This window comes from Ipomoea nil, unplaced genomic scaffold (assembly GCF_001879475.1).
Source record: "Ipomoea nil cultivar Tokyo-kokei standard unplaced genomic scaffold, Asagao_1.1 scaffold0382, whole genome shotgun sequence".
NCBI lineage: Eukaryota > Viridiplantae > Streptophyta > Magnoliopsida > Solanales > Convolvulaceae > Ipomoea > Ipomoea nil.
The window spans coordinates 1,465,452-1,479,377 of NW_017616810.1; the positions used below are offsets into that span (position 1 = coordinate 1,465,452).

Here is a 13,926-nt window from a genome sequence, read left to right on the forward strand (position 1 = left end):
CCTATAGCCCTAGGAATAAGAGTCCTAAACTACCTCGAGTTATAACTACATACGGAATAATAAACCCTAGTCCTATTACACTTAAGAATAATGAGCTCAATCCTGATTACATTATGAATAATAAGTATAATCCTCATCAAACTCCTAAGTTGCTTTGTACTGTATATCTTTCTTGAGCTCCCTTGATCCAATTGTTTTCTTGGGCCGATCAATATGGGCCATACCTAGTATGTCATCCATCACTAAACTTTACGAATTATGTAGTCGATGATTGTCAATACAATCATCATGGAAGAAAATAATTGCTAAGAAAAAAAAAAAACATAAAAGCGTTTATTACTATTGTAAAACAGATTTTAAACTCTTTACAAATCATTTTTTAAGATATTTATAAATCTCAAACTTAATTATGATATTCCACTCAAATTAAGAAAGTAAATTTTCAAATTAGGAAGCTTAATAACAAAATGATTGTTTATCTAAATAAGAAAATAATCTCTAAACTAATATCCATTTTATATTAAATGGCCTTATCTTTTTCAGTCATTCAAGCAAAATAGTAAAAAGCTATCGTCATCATATAATGCCCATTAGCTGTCGATCCCACACGTGTGCTTTTGCTCAACTCGCATACATATAGAGTCGTACACAGAGTTATATACATTCATATAAACTCAACTACCCCCTGTCCTCGATTCTCACTAAACTTCAATTGCGGCGGAGTTATTCAGCGCCGCTGCCGGAAAACATGTGCCCCACCAAGCAGAAGGAGAAGCAGAATCTCCCCGGCAACCGCGACTGGAAGGAAGAGGCGATAAGCGGAGGATCGTTGAAGCGCGTGGATTTGAACAACGGATCTAACGGCTGGGCGTCGCCTCCCGGCGACCTTTTCCATCTGCGTGCGCCGAACTATTTTGCGAGAAAGACGAAAGTTCCGTCCGGGGAGTGGCTTCTGGAGGCGGCTGGGGTGGACTGGCTCCGATCCAGCTCGAAGCTCGATCACGTCCTGGCCCGGTCCGATAACCGTGTTATGCACGCGCTGCGGAAAGCGCAGTCGCAGGGGAAATCGCGCAAGACGTTCGTGCTCGCCGTGAACCTCCAGGTCCCCGGGCGGGAGCACCACAGTGCGGTGTTCTACTTCGCCACGCGCGACGACGCGCCGCTCGAGCCGGGATCGCTGCTCTACAAGTTCGTCAACGGCGACGACGCGTACCGAAATAGCCGGTTTAAGATCGTGAACCGGATCGTTAAGGGGCCGTGGATCGTCAAAGCCGCCGTCGGAAACTACTCCGCCTGCATCCTCGGCAGAGCTCTGAATTGCTACTATCACAGAGGCCCTAATTACTTGGAAATCGACGTCGATAACAGCAGCTCCGCCATAGCCAGCGCGATCCTCCACCTTGCCCTAGGCTACGTCAGATCTGTCACAATCGACATGGGATTTCTAGTGGAATCGCAGTCGGAGGAGGAGCTGCCGGAAAAGCTGTTCGGCGCAGTCAGAATCTGTCAAATGGAGATGAGCTCCGCCACCTACGTGGACACGACGCCGTCGGCCAAAGTATCTCCCGCCGGCCACTTTCAGAGCAGTAGTCGCGTGCAGGCCGAAGACGACGGTGATTCCGAGACCGAATAATTTAGCGTAAAATTGAAAATTCTAATTTTATTTTTTTTCCTTCAATTATTATTATTATTATTATGATTATTATAAATTCAATCAAATTTCACCATGACAGTCGGTGAATCATTTGTAGATAAGATTTTCTACATTTTCTTGCATTTTAATAGCAACTGACCTCCAAAGTCAAGAACACTCCAAACCAATCTAACATCTACTAGAATATAATAATAATAATAATAATAATAATAATAATAATACATTATCTTCTCCCAAGATATTCATTATTCTAACACAGAATAATATTTTTTTTTTTTACTATCAAACAACGTCATTTTGAATCGTGATCCAATTCTTTGAATCACAGTGCATACAACAATTTGCCCTTTTTTTAATATGTTTTGATTGTTAATTCCATGGAGGGTCCATTTGGGTGTTGAAACATTGGAGAAGAATGTGTATGACAATGTGTTACCGGACAGATTTTAGTGGTGTGTTGGGTTTAATAATGGTCATATCTGACGGTTAATATGGACAGAAAAAATGATTAGCTTTGTCTACAAAACAAAATCTTGTTTTCTTCTACTTTTTCCTGTCGCTTTAAAGGTGATATGTTATTAATATTATTATTATTATTTAAAAAAAAAAAAAAAAAAAAAAAAAAAAACTCATCAATGGGGACCTCTTGCCTCTTAGTACTCAATTGGTTAAAAGACTGTAAATTGCCCCATTTTGTTAAAAAAAAAAAAATTCACAAATTTAAAAAAAAAGGATAAAAAATAGGTAAAGATAATGATAAAAAGTTTTGTAACTAACATTGAAATCAGTGACCCGTAATAAATAATCCTTAAATTTTTTGTAATAAATATATTTTATGATCACAACAACCAATCGAAGTTCATAGTTTGTATTGCCAATGCCCCATTTCTATAAACCATTCATAGAATCAATGTATTTGTCTAAGTTTGGGAAGAATGTATTTGTCTAAGTTAATAATATACTCAAGTTAATTACTGATTTGTTCTCTCGACTATGAGAATTTCACCAATCTAGTCCTTGACTTTCAAAATTTTTCAATTTAGTTTCTGACTATGCATTTTTTATCGGAAATGGTCCTAACCGTTAGATAGCTGTTAAATCGGGACCAAATTTGGTAATTTTGCTATAGTTAAGAGACCAGTTCGGTCATGACATCATATGCACCATTTTTTTCGAAAATTAATTACTTAAATGGTTCATTGACTATACCGAAACCAATTTGATCCCGAGTTAACAGATGTCTAACGGTTATGATCATTTCGGGTATTAAAAAATAATAATAACCAGAAACTAAATTGAGAAATTTTAAAAACTAAATTGAGAAATTTTAAAAGTCAAGGATCAAATTAGTGAAATTCTCATAGTCGAGAGACCAAATCAGTAATTAACTCTAATATACTCAAAATACCATTCTTGAGCGGAAGTCTATGCATGTTGATGTACACAAGTTCTAAGTACTTCACACATCAATTCCAATCATTTTAATGTACTTAGTTTTGTATTGATTAACATGAATTTGCTTGAGGAGTTAGGTTATGATTAACTACTTTGAATTAAAATGGTGTTCATTTAAAGTGGTATGTAATATTTGTTTGACAAATAAAAAATGCATACAAATAAATAAAGATCAAAAAAAAAAAAAAAAAAAAAAAAAAACCAAATCATTCCAACACGTTTAGCTGTCAAGATATGTCAAACACCATTAGGAGGAGTGTGAGCTAGGGGTGTAAACGAGCCGAGTCGAGCCTGAGCCTAGGTATGCTCATGCTCGTGCTCGTTAATGATAGCACTGCTCGAGCTCGAGCTCGTTCGAGCTCGTGAACTGATGCTCGAACTCGAGCTCGGCAATTGTCGAGCTGCTCGAGCTCGAGCTCGAATTCGAGCCTCAACTCGAGCTCGAATTTAGGCTCGAATTTGAGATCGAGTTTAGGCTCGAATTTGAGCTCAATTTTGATCTCGAATTTGACCTGTTTGATTTAAAATTTAAACTGCTTTGTTTTATGACTTTTATTCATACATAATTATTAAAGTATTTTAATTTCCCTCCCCCTAATTATTATTTTTATATACTAAATATAATATAACTATATTATATATTATATATTATATATTATATTTTATATTATAAAGCTCGCGAGCGGCTCGTCGAGCCGCGAGCCTACAATACCTAAGCTCGGCTCGTGATCGTTTAATCCACAAGCTGCTCGAGCTCGAGCCGAGCTCGATTTTGACCGAGTTCGAGCCGAGCGTTGACCGAACCGCTCAGGAGCGACTCGCGAGCGGCTCGGCTCATTTACACCCCTAGTGTGAGCACAACCAAATCAACCTACTCAAAATCTGCATACAAAACCGACCAATTGGAGTAAAAATTTGCTTCAAGTAATATGTTTTAGTTTTATGACTCGGGTTTTCAGTTTTCTCACTTTATTAGACTATATCTTAGACCTTATGACCCTGCCTCAGGCCCATAATGAGGTATATCGAGCAAATCTAGTTTTGAGACTCAACACCAATCCAAACAGCAATTTATATCGTGCATCAGGGCGTGCATTGCATTGTGCGCCCAGATGCAAAACGACGTCGTTTCAGATTTATTTATTTTTTAATAAATTTCGCTACCCTGTGTTGGCGGTTAATTTTCTTTAAAAAAAAATCTCATGTTAAAAAATGTACATAACTTTATACTAGAATATACATAATTGTATACATGAATGTACATAATTGTATAACAAAATACACATATTTTTTTAAAAAAGATAATACACTTAATAGAACATAATACATAATACACATAAATTTTTAACATAATACACATCAAACTCTTAACATAATATATATAAATTTCCTGTGTTCGGATGTACATAATTGTATTAAAAAATGTACATAATTGTATAAACAAATACACATAATCATGTCAACTCTCTACATAACTTACCAAAACGACGTCGTTTTGGAAAACGCGGGGCGCACAATACTATGTGCGTCGTGGTGCAGGGTATAACGATTGAATCCAAACCCCTTATCGACCGATTTGGGTACAAATTTACTTCAAGTAATATGTTTTATTTTTATAACTAGGGTTTCATTCCCCGTTTTGCCCCACTACATCATGAATCCGTCCTAGACCCAAGCAGATTTAGTTTCGAGACTTAACACCAACCCAAATTCCAATGTTTGTGACAACGATCGAGTTCTATTCTGTCGCTAAAAAAAAAAAGTTTAAGTGACAATTTTCATCCACTACATTAATTTTTTTATTTTTATTTTTTTGTTTTTGTTTTTGTTTTTTTTTTTTGTTTTTTGTTTTTTGTTTTTTGTTTTTTTTTTTGTCGGTGTGGAATTACAAGTAGCTAAGCATTTGACCGAGAGAGGATAAGAATTGTTGGTGGAAGTATATTGAGTTAATTCCAGCAATAGTCCTCCGACTATTGTGATTTTCCAAATTTAGTCCTCGTCTTTTAATTTGGACGAAATGAACCCTTGACTATCAGAATTGTTCCACCGTTGGTCCTTCCGTTAACATAGAGTTATATAGACGTTAAGTTAAGGGGTAAAATGATCATTTACTGGGTTTCTTCTTCTCCTAGCTTCCTGTACGATGAGTTTAACTCTATAGGCAAAGACATCTTAGATGTGGTAGCGTCGATGAAGACTCATCAATATTTTTGTGTATTTCCGGTGGTCGAGGGAAGACTTGTAGGAGGTACTAGACGAGAGGGGGGGCTTTACGCAGCGTCCCCATCGGCGGCGGCTGCCGGAAAAACAAGAAAATGAAGTCTTCCTCCTCCTCTCATCGGCGTCCAGGCTTTCCGGTGACTCTCAGGTATCAGCGGCGGAGGGTTCAAGTTCTTTAACAATCTCTCCCCTACCATGGATTTTCAACTTGGAGGGATAAACTACCCTACCCTAAACAACCCTCCCACCACCGCCCTTTTCGACCACTATTCCAGCCAGCTCTTCCCCTGTTATCCCATCAAACTCTTGTTTCAATCTTGACCCGCCGGGAACCTCCGCCGCAAGCTCCTTTCTGGGTTTCAATTTTTCTTTCCCTTCGATCCTAAAACGTCATCAAAGAGAAAACAGCTCGGCGGGATTTCAAGAAATGGGTAGTTCAAATGTTGTTCATCCTCAAGATAACAACAACAACAACCTGGCTTCTTCAATCGAGTCATTGAGTTCCATAAACCAAGAACTCCACTGGAAACTACAGTAACAAAGGCTGGCCATATTCTTTGGTGGAGAAAACCAGAAAGAGATAATAAGCATCGCTAATAACTCATCATCCATTCCAGTTAACGAGAGCTAGATGATTCAGAAACCACAGCCTATCTTGTTCCAGAATCTAGAGATTTCTAAACGCGAAGCTTTTGATGGCAAAGACTGTGATGGTGGGAATGGGAGCTTAGCTACTGAATGGCTGTTTGACAACACTTATGCATAGGAAATATACAAAAACGGTGATGAGTCTTCATCGACGCTACCACCTCTAAGCTGCCTTTACCTATGGAGTAAACTCATCGTACAGGAAGCTAGGAGAAGAAGAAACCCAGGAAAAGACCATTTTGCCCCTTAACTTAACGTTGATTTAACTCTAGGTTAACGGAAGGACTAATGGTGGAACAATTCTGATAGTCAAGGGTTTATTTCGTCCAAATTAAAAGACGAGGACCAAATTTAGAAAATCACAATAGTCGGAGGACTATTGCTGGAATTAACTCAAGTATATTTGTTCAAATTTACTCTTTTTGACATTATTATTATTGGAAGAATCGATATGATGTGAAATGTTGGATTCGTCTACGGTGCCTTCACAATAAATCGAGTGGGCCTGATTAAGACCTTCCTTAAATATCTATGCCCTACTATTTTCCTTATTTATTTATTTTTAATTTATAACTACTTCAATTTTTATTAATTAGAAAAAAGCTATTTTAGTTCAAGATAATATATTATTAGTCTAAAAAAATTTAAGTAAATTTTATAAATAATTCAGAAGAGAGATGGTTGATAGCAAACTTTAAGTTGTTTCGAATAAAGTTAATCCTTTAATAACTTAATTCTTGTTAGTATTTTTTATTAAAAAAAGTATAATTTAAAAATGATGCAAATTTATATTTAAAAAGTAAAAACTTATACATTCACAGATAATTAATTGTGCATTTGTAAATTTTCAAAAAAAATAATTGTGCATTTGTAAAACATAACGCACTTTTTTCAGAAAAAAATAGTTCTCAAAGCAATCTACAAAAATATTGATTTATATATTAATTTAACATGTACAAAATTTTGAGTAAATTTTTTTTAAAGTGAACTTTTATTTTAAAAATTCTGAAGTGGATTTGACATCACTCCACAGTTGATTCAAAGCAAAACTATATATATATATATAGGCGGGTTCAGGTGCGGCAGTGTCTTACGGTGCGGCAACACCAATAGTTCACCAAATATGCACCATCAACGTTAGGAAATACACCACACAAAACAGAATAAACAGAGCCCTGCATCACCAAACACACACCATTAGGTGTGAGTAAAAACACCATACACTGTTCGGAAATACACCATTGGGGATGTTGAGTTATATGGTGTGTTTTTTTGAGTCCGTGGTGTATTTTGTGATGTTTTATTACATTTTATTGGGGTGTGTTTTTATTACACTGTTGGTGCATATTATTAACAATGTTGGTGTATTCTGGAATTTGACCGCACCGCCGCACCGTAAGACCCCGCCGCATATGAGCGCTCTTCTATATATATATATATAGGGTGAGGATCAAGTGAGTACATATTCTTAGGTGAGGACGTGAGGATTAATCTAGACCATTAAATTAGAATAAAAGTATGACTGAGATTAAAAGGAACAAATCACATGGATTAAGGAAACAAATCCCTTTAAAATATTTAAAAATATAAATTTATGGGTAAATTAGAATCTGTGCATTACTATACAAAATATTGTGCATTACTATACAAAGTATTGTGCATTACTATACAAAGTATTGTGCATCGATAAGTCTAAAGTTGTGCATTCAAACACCACCTAAAAATCCTACAGTGGACATCTCAATGTCCTACGATGCACTGAAATATGTGCAATAATGCACAACTCACCAGCCCACGGTGCACAACTTACAACACTAGGTTGCACAACCAGCACACACGAATGCACAATCGTACTATCCAGGCATTTGTACATATACACGATCATCCAAATATAGACAATATTATATTCAAAAGAACGAGCGAAAAAAATAAAAAATACTGATTACATTGTATGGGCGAACACTCAATCAATGGTGAAGAAAATCGCGGCTCCAAATCGCGACGGTGGTGATCCAAAAAAATAGGAAACCAATTAAGGCAAGGATTACACATGCGTTCACACTTAAAAAAAAATAGAAAAGACACTACTACCCAATTTTAACAAAAAAATCAATCCATGTCATCTTAGGAAATCAAATCTGGGCCATCAAAATAAAAAAACAAACGCATAAGATTAGTCCTCACGTCCTCACCTAAGAATGCGTCCTCATTTGATCCTCAATCTATATATATATATATATATATATATATATATATATATATATATATATATATATATATATATATATATATATATATATATCCTATCAAACAGTAATTTTGTGTAGTTACATTGCAACACTTTAAGAATCATATATACTCCTCAATCTTATTTACCAGCTAAGCTAAGCTTCCTTTAACTTGTGTAAAAGAGAACAAAATATATGCTGCTTGAATTTAAGGCAATGTCGTGAGAGCATCTCTAATTGTTTGAGCTTTTCATCAAAAAAATTTCCTGTTTAATCCAAAAAAAAAAAAAAAAAAAAAAAAAAAAAAAACTCATTTTCCTGGAGTTAATATCATCTGAGGTCTTCTGAGTATAGTAATTTTGTCACGTTTAGTTCTCAACATTCAAATTGACCACTCGTGATCCTTTGGCTTTTAAATTATTACTATTTATGGTCCAAGTTAACTACACATGGCCCTTCAATTATCAAATTTTAATACCCATGGTCCTTCCAAGAGAACCACAGTTGGCTAAATTTTGAAAATTGACGGACCATGGGTGAATTGGACTACGGATGATAACAATTTTAAAGTCGAATGACCACAGGTGATCAATTTGAAAATTTAGGACTAAAAACGTGACAAAACTACTATACTTGTAGGATTTCATATGGTATTCACTCTATTTTTCGCAACTAGAAGAGATCGAAAAGGCTTGATTCAAACACCTGCGGGCACGAATGTCGTCCGGACATTGGCTGGCCTTGCGGGTATAAGTTATGCCAAGCTTCGGTATCATTTTCCATTCCAACCGATATAGTCACTTGGTTCGGCCGAAACCGACTGAGAGCACAACTCTCGTGCAACGGTGACCACGAGAGGTGCACTCTCGTGTTGCACCACAGCATGAGAGATGTACTCTCATGTTGTCTGGTCCTTGTGCTCTCGTGTGAACCTGCACCCCAACGGTCTGAGACCCGAAAGTTCAGAAGATTAAACTCATCTGTTACAGAATTAATACTGTTTTAATTCCAATTTTTAAATCTGAGTTTAATCCTACTTAGTGGGTGGCTGTTACAGGTGTTATACAATTGGTTTTAATACCAATTAATGGCCATGTTGAATGCTATCCCTCCAACATCCCTATATAAAGAGAGGTACAACAGAAGCATTTTATACAGTACAAAACAAAAGAAATTCCAGTACAATTTTGCTTCAAAAACTTCTGCTTCTACTCTCTTCTTTCACAAACTGTGTTCTTGCTCTTGCTTTGTTTGCCGGGTTCTTTGTTTAGGTGCTTAAACAAAGAATCGTAGCACATTTTATCCTGGGAAACCTAGGCTACAACGCTCCTAGCACTTGTGGGAGGTAGCAAATAAGGTTTTAAGGAAAAGAACTTTGTGTTCGAACTCGTGCTAAACCTATATCCAAACACTCTACTTTTTCCTTCCAGTTTTCTGTTTTTTCCATATAATAATAATTTTTCTGTAGAATTATTATTTTGGGATTTTCCACCTTTTTACCCAACATTTACTTGTATATTATCCGTTCTTTACTGTACACTTATAAATTCTTTTAAATTATATATTTTTTATTTTTTTTTATTTTACCCTTTAAATTTTAAATATAATAACTTATAAATGATATTTAATTACTTTTACTAGGTTGAGAAAGTAATTATGAACAGATACGACATTGAAACAAAGTCCGTCTTAACAAAATTTACTTTTTTTTTAAATAATTAACAATTTTTTCTAATTTTATATTTTTCTTTGTTCATGATGTATTATTAATTATTTCTATTATCACTTTCTCTTTATAATTTTATTATTTGTTTATTCATTGGTATTTGTTCAGACATGCATGCCATGCATTGTTTTTAATTAGTAGTGTTTTATAAAGTCAAATTGGCCTGTGAAAGTTTGTGCACAAAAAGCACTTTTTGTACATTTTAAAAAGAATAATAATTAAATCAAAGACTTCATACTTAAAGTTAATACTCACATTGTCAAACAAAGTTGCTTAGTCAAAACAAAACAACTCAAAGTTACCATTGATTCAATATTGTATCACTTGGTTTAGTCTAAATTCATGTGTTGTGTAATTACTGAATTTTGCTATTTTACATTGACTAATTAATATCATATTATGAAAATGTTCTGTTTATTATGTTTCCTTGTTGTGGTTATACATTTTTAATTGAGAAATTCAGAATTTTAATTCAATTTGTAACCAAAAGCATATCAAATAGTTATATTTCAAGAAAAAATATGAACACTAATGACATAGTATCCTGGAGATATACAATTTTATATCCTAAAACATATATCTAATAATCACTTCCTTAGAATGTAAAAGCGGGTTAGCTTGCGGCCAACCCTAACCCGCATTACGGTGGGGCGAGTTAGGGTTGAAAAGGTTTTACCCACGAAGAAACGGGCCTCACGGGTTTTTATTAATTTTATTTTTAAAAATAGAAAGATAGTAAGTAGTCATAAATATTTCTAAAACATTCATTCTTTTAAATCATGTTATATATTATTGTTCATTGTATTCTATATAATATAAATATAATTAATACTTTAATATAAAATAAATTAGTACAAACTATGATTATAATTAAAACATGAAAATATCATTCTCTATCAATTCATAATATATATAAATTAAAATTTATATGTTTTTCCTAATTATATATTAAAATATAGTATGTAATTAATGTAATATAAACATTTTCTTCTTCTTTTTTTTTGAAAATATAAACATTTTCTTTTTAATTTAATTTTTTTTTAAAAAAGAAGATTTGAAGCTAGCCCGTGGGACTTGTAATAATCCGCAATTCCGCATGGGACGAATTAAGGTCAAAGAAATTTGGCCAGCAAGCTGGCCGACAAAGGCCCGCGAAATTTCTAGTCCGTCATTAGGCAGGCCGGCCCGCATTAACATGCCGAAATACTATGTAGGTTAACTAATTACTATGCAAAATTCTAATTTTTTTAATGATAGCATTTAATTATCCAAATAATTTATACTAAGATTAGTCAAGTCAATATAGTAATTGAATAAAAGATTAAAAAAAAAAAAAAAACTACATAGATGCAGGCATGCAGCATAGCAGTGCCACATGCATAAGGGAATATTAGGTAATGGTTTTAGTATGGAAAAAATACCACTATTTATAAATGAAAGAAATTTATCACCAAACACATTTACGAAAAAATCCAAAAAATAAAAAAATAAAAAAAATAGAGAAGTTAATTGAAGTGATGTCCTATGGACTTTAGTAAAAATAAAGAAATAGAAGTTTAAAAGTATAGGTGTAAAGGTTAAAGTAAAAAAAAAAAATATTAAAACGATGGTGACATTTGATTGGTAAAGAGCCAATGGTTGATTTTGGTGGCCGGCCGGCCGGTGGTGCAAATGGTTGTGTGTTTTGGTGGAAGACCGAATATATATTGACTCTTAAAGAGTAATAATTTTTATTTTTTGTTTTATTTATTTATTTTATTTATTTATTTTATTTTATTTTATTTTATTTTTATATCTAACGAGACAAAGCTCGGTGTCGTACATTAGTACATATGACACCCTACGATGATTTCTCGGTTACATAGCATCTCAACCTTATCATCTAGGATTTTCGTCATGATGCCGCTTGGAGGATGCTCACATTCGATCAACTTGGTTATCCCGGTGGTTAGCTTTTTTGGCCATAATGTAATGTTTAAGGGTAATAATGTAAAAATTTTAGTTCTTCATGATTCAATTTGTCCATCTCAACAATAAGCTAATTTTTTCATTATTATTCTTAAATTTAATGTTTATTAAAGGGATATTTAACTGAATAACCAAATTTAAAACAAAATCAATAGTCAATGAACCATTTATGGTCATATTGAAAGTTGATGACAAGAATTGGTAAAGATCAATAGTCAATGAACCATTTATTGTCCAATTGAAGGTCAAATTATAAGAATTGATAAATGACAATAGTCAATGAACCATTCCTAGAATTAACCGAAATTTTTACTTATCTTATTCATTCAAATAATTAAAGTAGGTACAAATTTTTTAAAATGTAATGTGGATGCAGCTATCTTCTCGGATGGTGTTGGGTATGGTGCGGTAATCAGCGATCATACTGGTCATTTTGTCGCGGCTCGTAGTGCCCGGATTGATTGTGATCGTGACCCCTTGTTGGCAAAATACATGGCCGTGGAGGCACTCTCCTGGCTTAAATCTAGTGGCTTTAATAATTTAGTTATTGAATCAGATTGTCTTAATTTTTGTTCTTGTTTTCATTTGAATACTTTAGACCTTTCATATGTTGGTTTGTTAGTTAAGCAATGTCGTATTATTGTTGCTGACATTGGGAACGTATATGTTCACCATGTCAAGAGGTCAACGAATCATGTGGCTCATGTGTTAGCACGAACAACTGATTCTCCGTCTGTCCTAGGGTCGTGGCTATGTGTTCCACTGGCCTGTATCTCCCACTTTGTTGATTATTAATGCAATTATGTCTTTCCTTCAAAAAGTAGGTACAAATTTGATAGTTAATGACATAATTAAACAAAATCAAAAGTCAATAATTAAAGTAATAAAATTATTATGGTGGATGGAACATTTCAATATATTAATCAAATTAAACCATGTTAAAAATTAGGTGAATTATAAGTACATCACCACGTAGCAGTTATCTATGTATTCCATGGCAATGGTAAATTTAGGTCACATTTATATGTATGCTTATAAAATCAATTGTTATATTGTACAAGTAGGAAGTTCACATGAAAAATTACAAGATAGTACCGAATTAGACCTTTACAAAATCATATGTAAGCAAAAATATTTAAATCATGACTAAAAACTAAACAACAAACTAATGTCGATATAAAGTAAAGTTTTTTTCTTTTTTAATGTATTGTTTTATAAAAGGAAGGAGATAAATAAAGTTCTCACGAGAACGGAGGAAGACAAAGGATATGGACTTAGCCGGCAAATTATGCTATGGGTGGACACGGTTCTAAAATTGTTCATAATTATAAATATATAGTTTAAAAATTATGAATGTATAGTTCTATAATTATGAACATAGAGTTGTGAATATAATTATGAACATATAGTTCTGTAATTATGAATATAGAGATTCAATAATTGTGAATATGAAATTAGAAAATTATGAATATATAGAGTTCAATAATTATAAATATGAAGTTCAAAAATTATAAATATATAATTTTATAATTGTGAATATATAGTTCAATAATTATGAGCATAGAACTGTGTCCATCTTACCAGGTGGACATGGTTCCACAGCATAACGAATAGAATATATTTAATTCGCTGACAAAATAGAATATATATTTTTCAATTTTGGTTACCATATTGGTGATACAAAATCACTATTTTTTTTTTCTGTAGCAATATTTTACTTTTAGTTTTTTTTTTTTTTTTTTTTTTTTTTTTTTTTTTTTTTTTTTTTTAATTCAAAGCACTTAAAAAAATGAAGTGATAATATCATTGATATTTATTAAATGTGATAATTTTTTGTTGGACATCCCAATATTAGGAGGAAAACCCAATATCATTGTTTACAGACAATTATATTCAATGATCAAATTGTTTAAAATTGATTCCTCACCAGAAAAAAAAAAGTTGTTTAAAATTGAAAATTATGAACTACATTAACAATTGCAAAACAATTAGTGGATCAAAATGATGATTAACTCTTAAAAAATGTA

The 13,926-nt window shown here is 33.4% G+C and overlaps 1 protein-coding gene and 1 pseudogene across 1 annotated transcript; both read left to right on the top strand.

The window, feature by feature from the left end:
* Nucleotides 1-596: 596 nt before the first annotated feature.
* On the top strand, nt 597-1,810 carry LOC109171950 (protein ENHANCED DISEASE RESISTANCE 2). The gene has a single exon (XM_019321065.1). It carries the CDS (start codon nt 749-751, stop codon nt 1,631-1,633), a length of 885 nt encoding a protein of 294 aa, XP_019176610.1. The 5' UTR covers nt 597-748; the 3' UTR covers nt 1,634-1,810.
* Nucleotides 1,811-4,124: 2,314 nt separating this feature from the next.
* Nucleotides 4,125-6,095, top strand: LOC109171835 (annotated as a pseudogene).
* Nucleotides 6,096-13,926: the final 7,831 nt, after the last annotated feature.

Coding starts and splice junctions, on each gene's coding strand:
- LOC109171950 (XM_019321065.1), top strand. CDS start 749: ATGTGCCCCACCAAGCAGAAGGAGAAGCAGAATCTCCCCGGCAACCGC.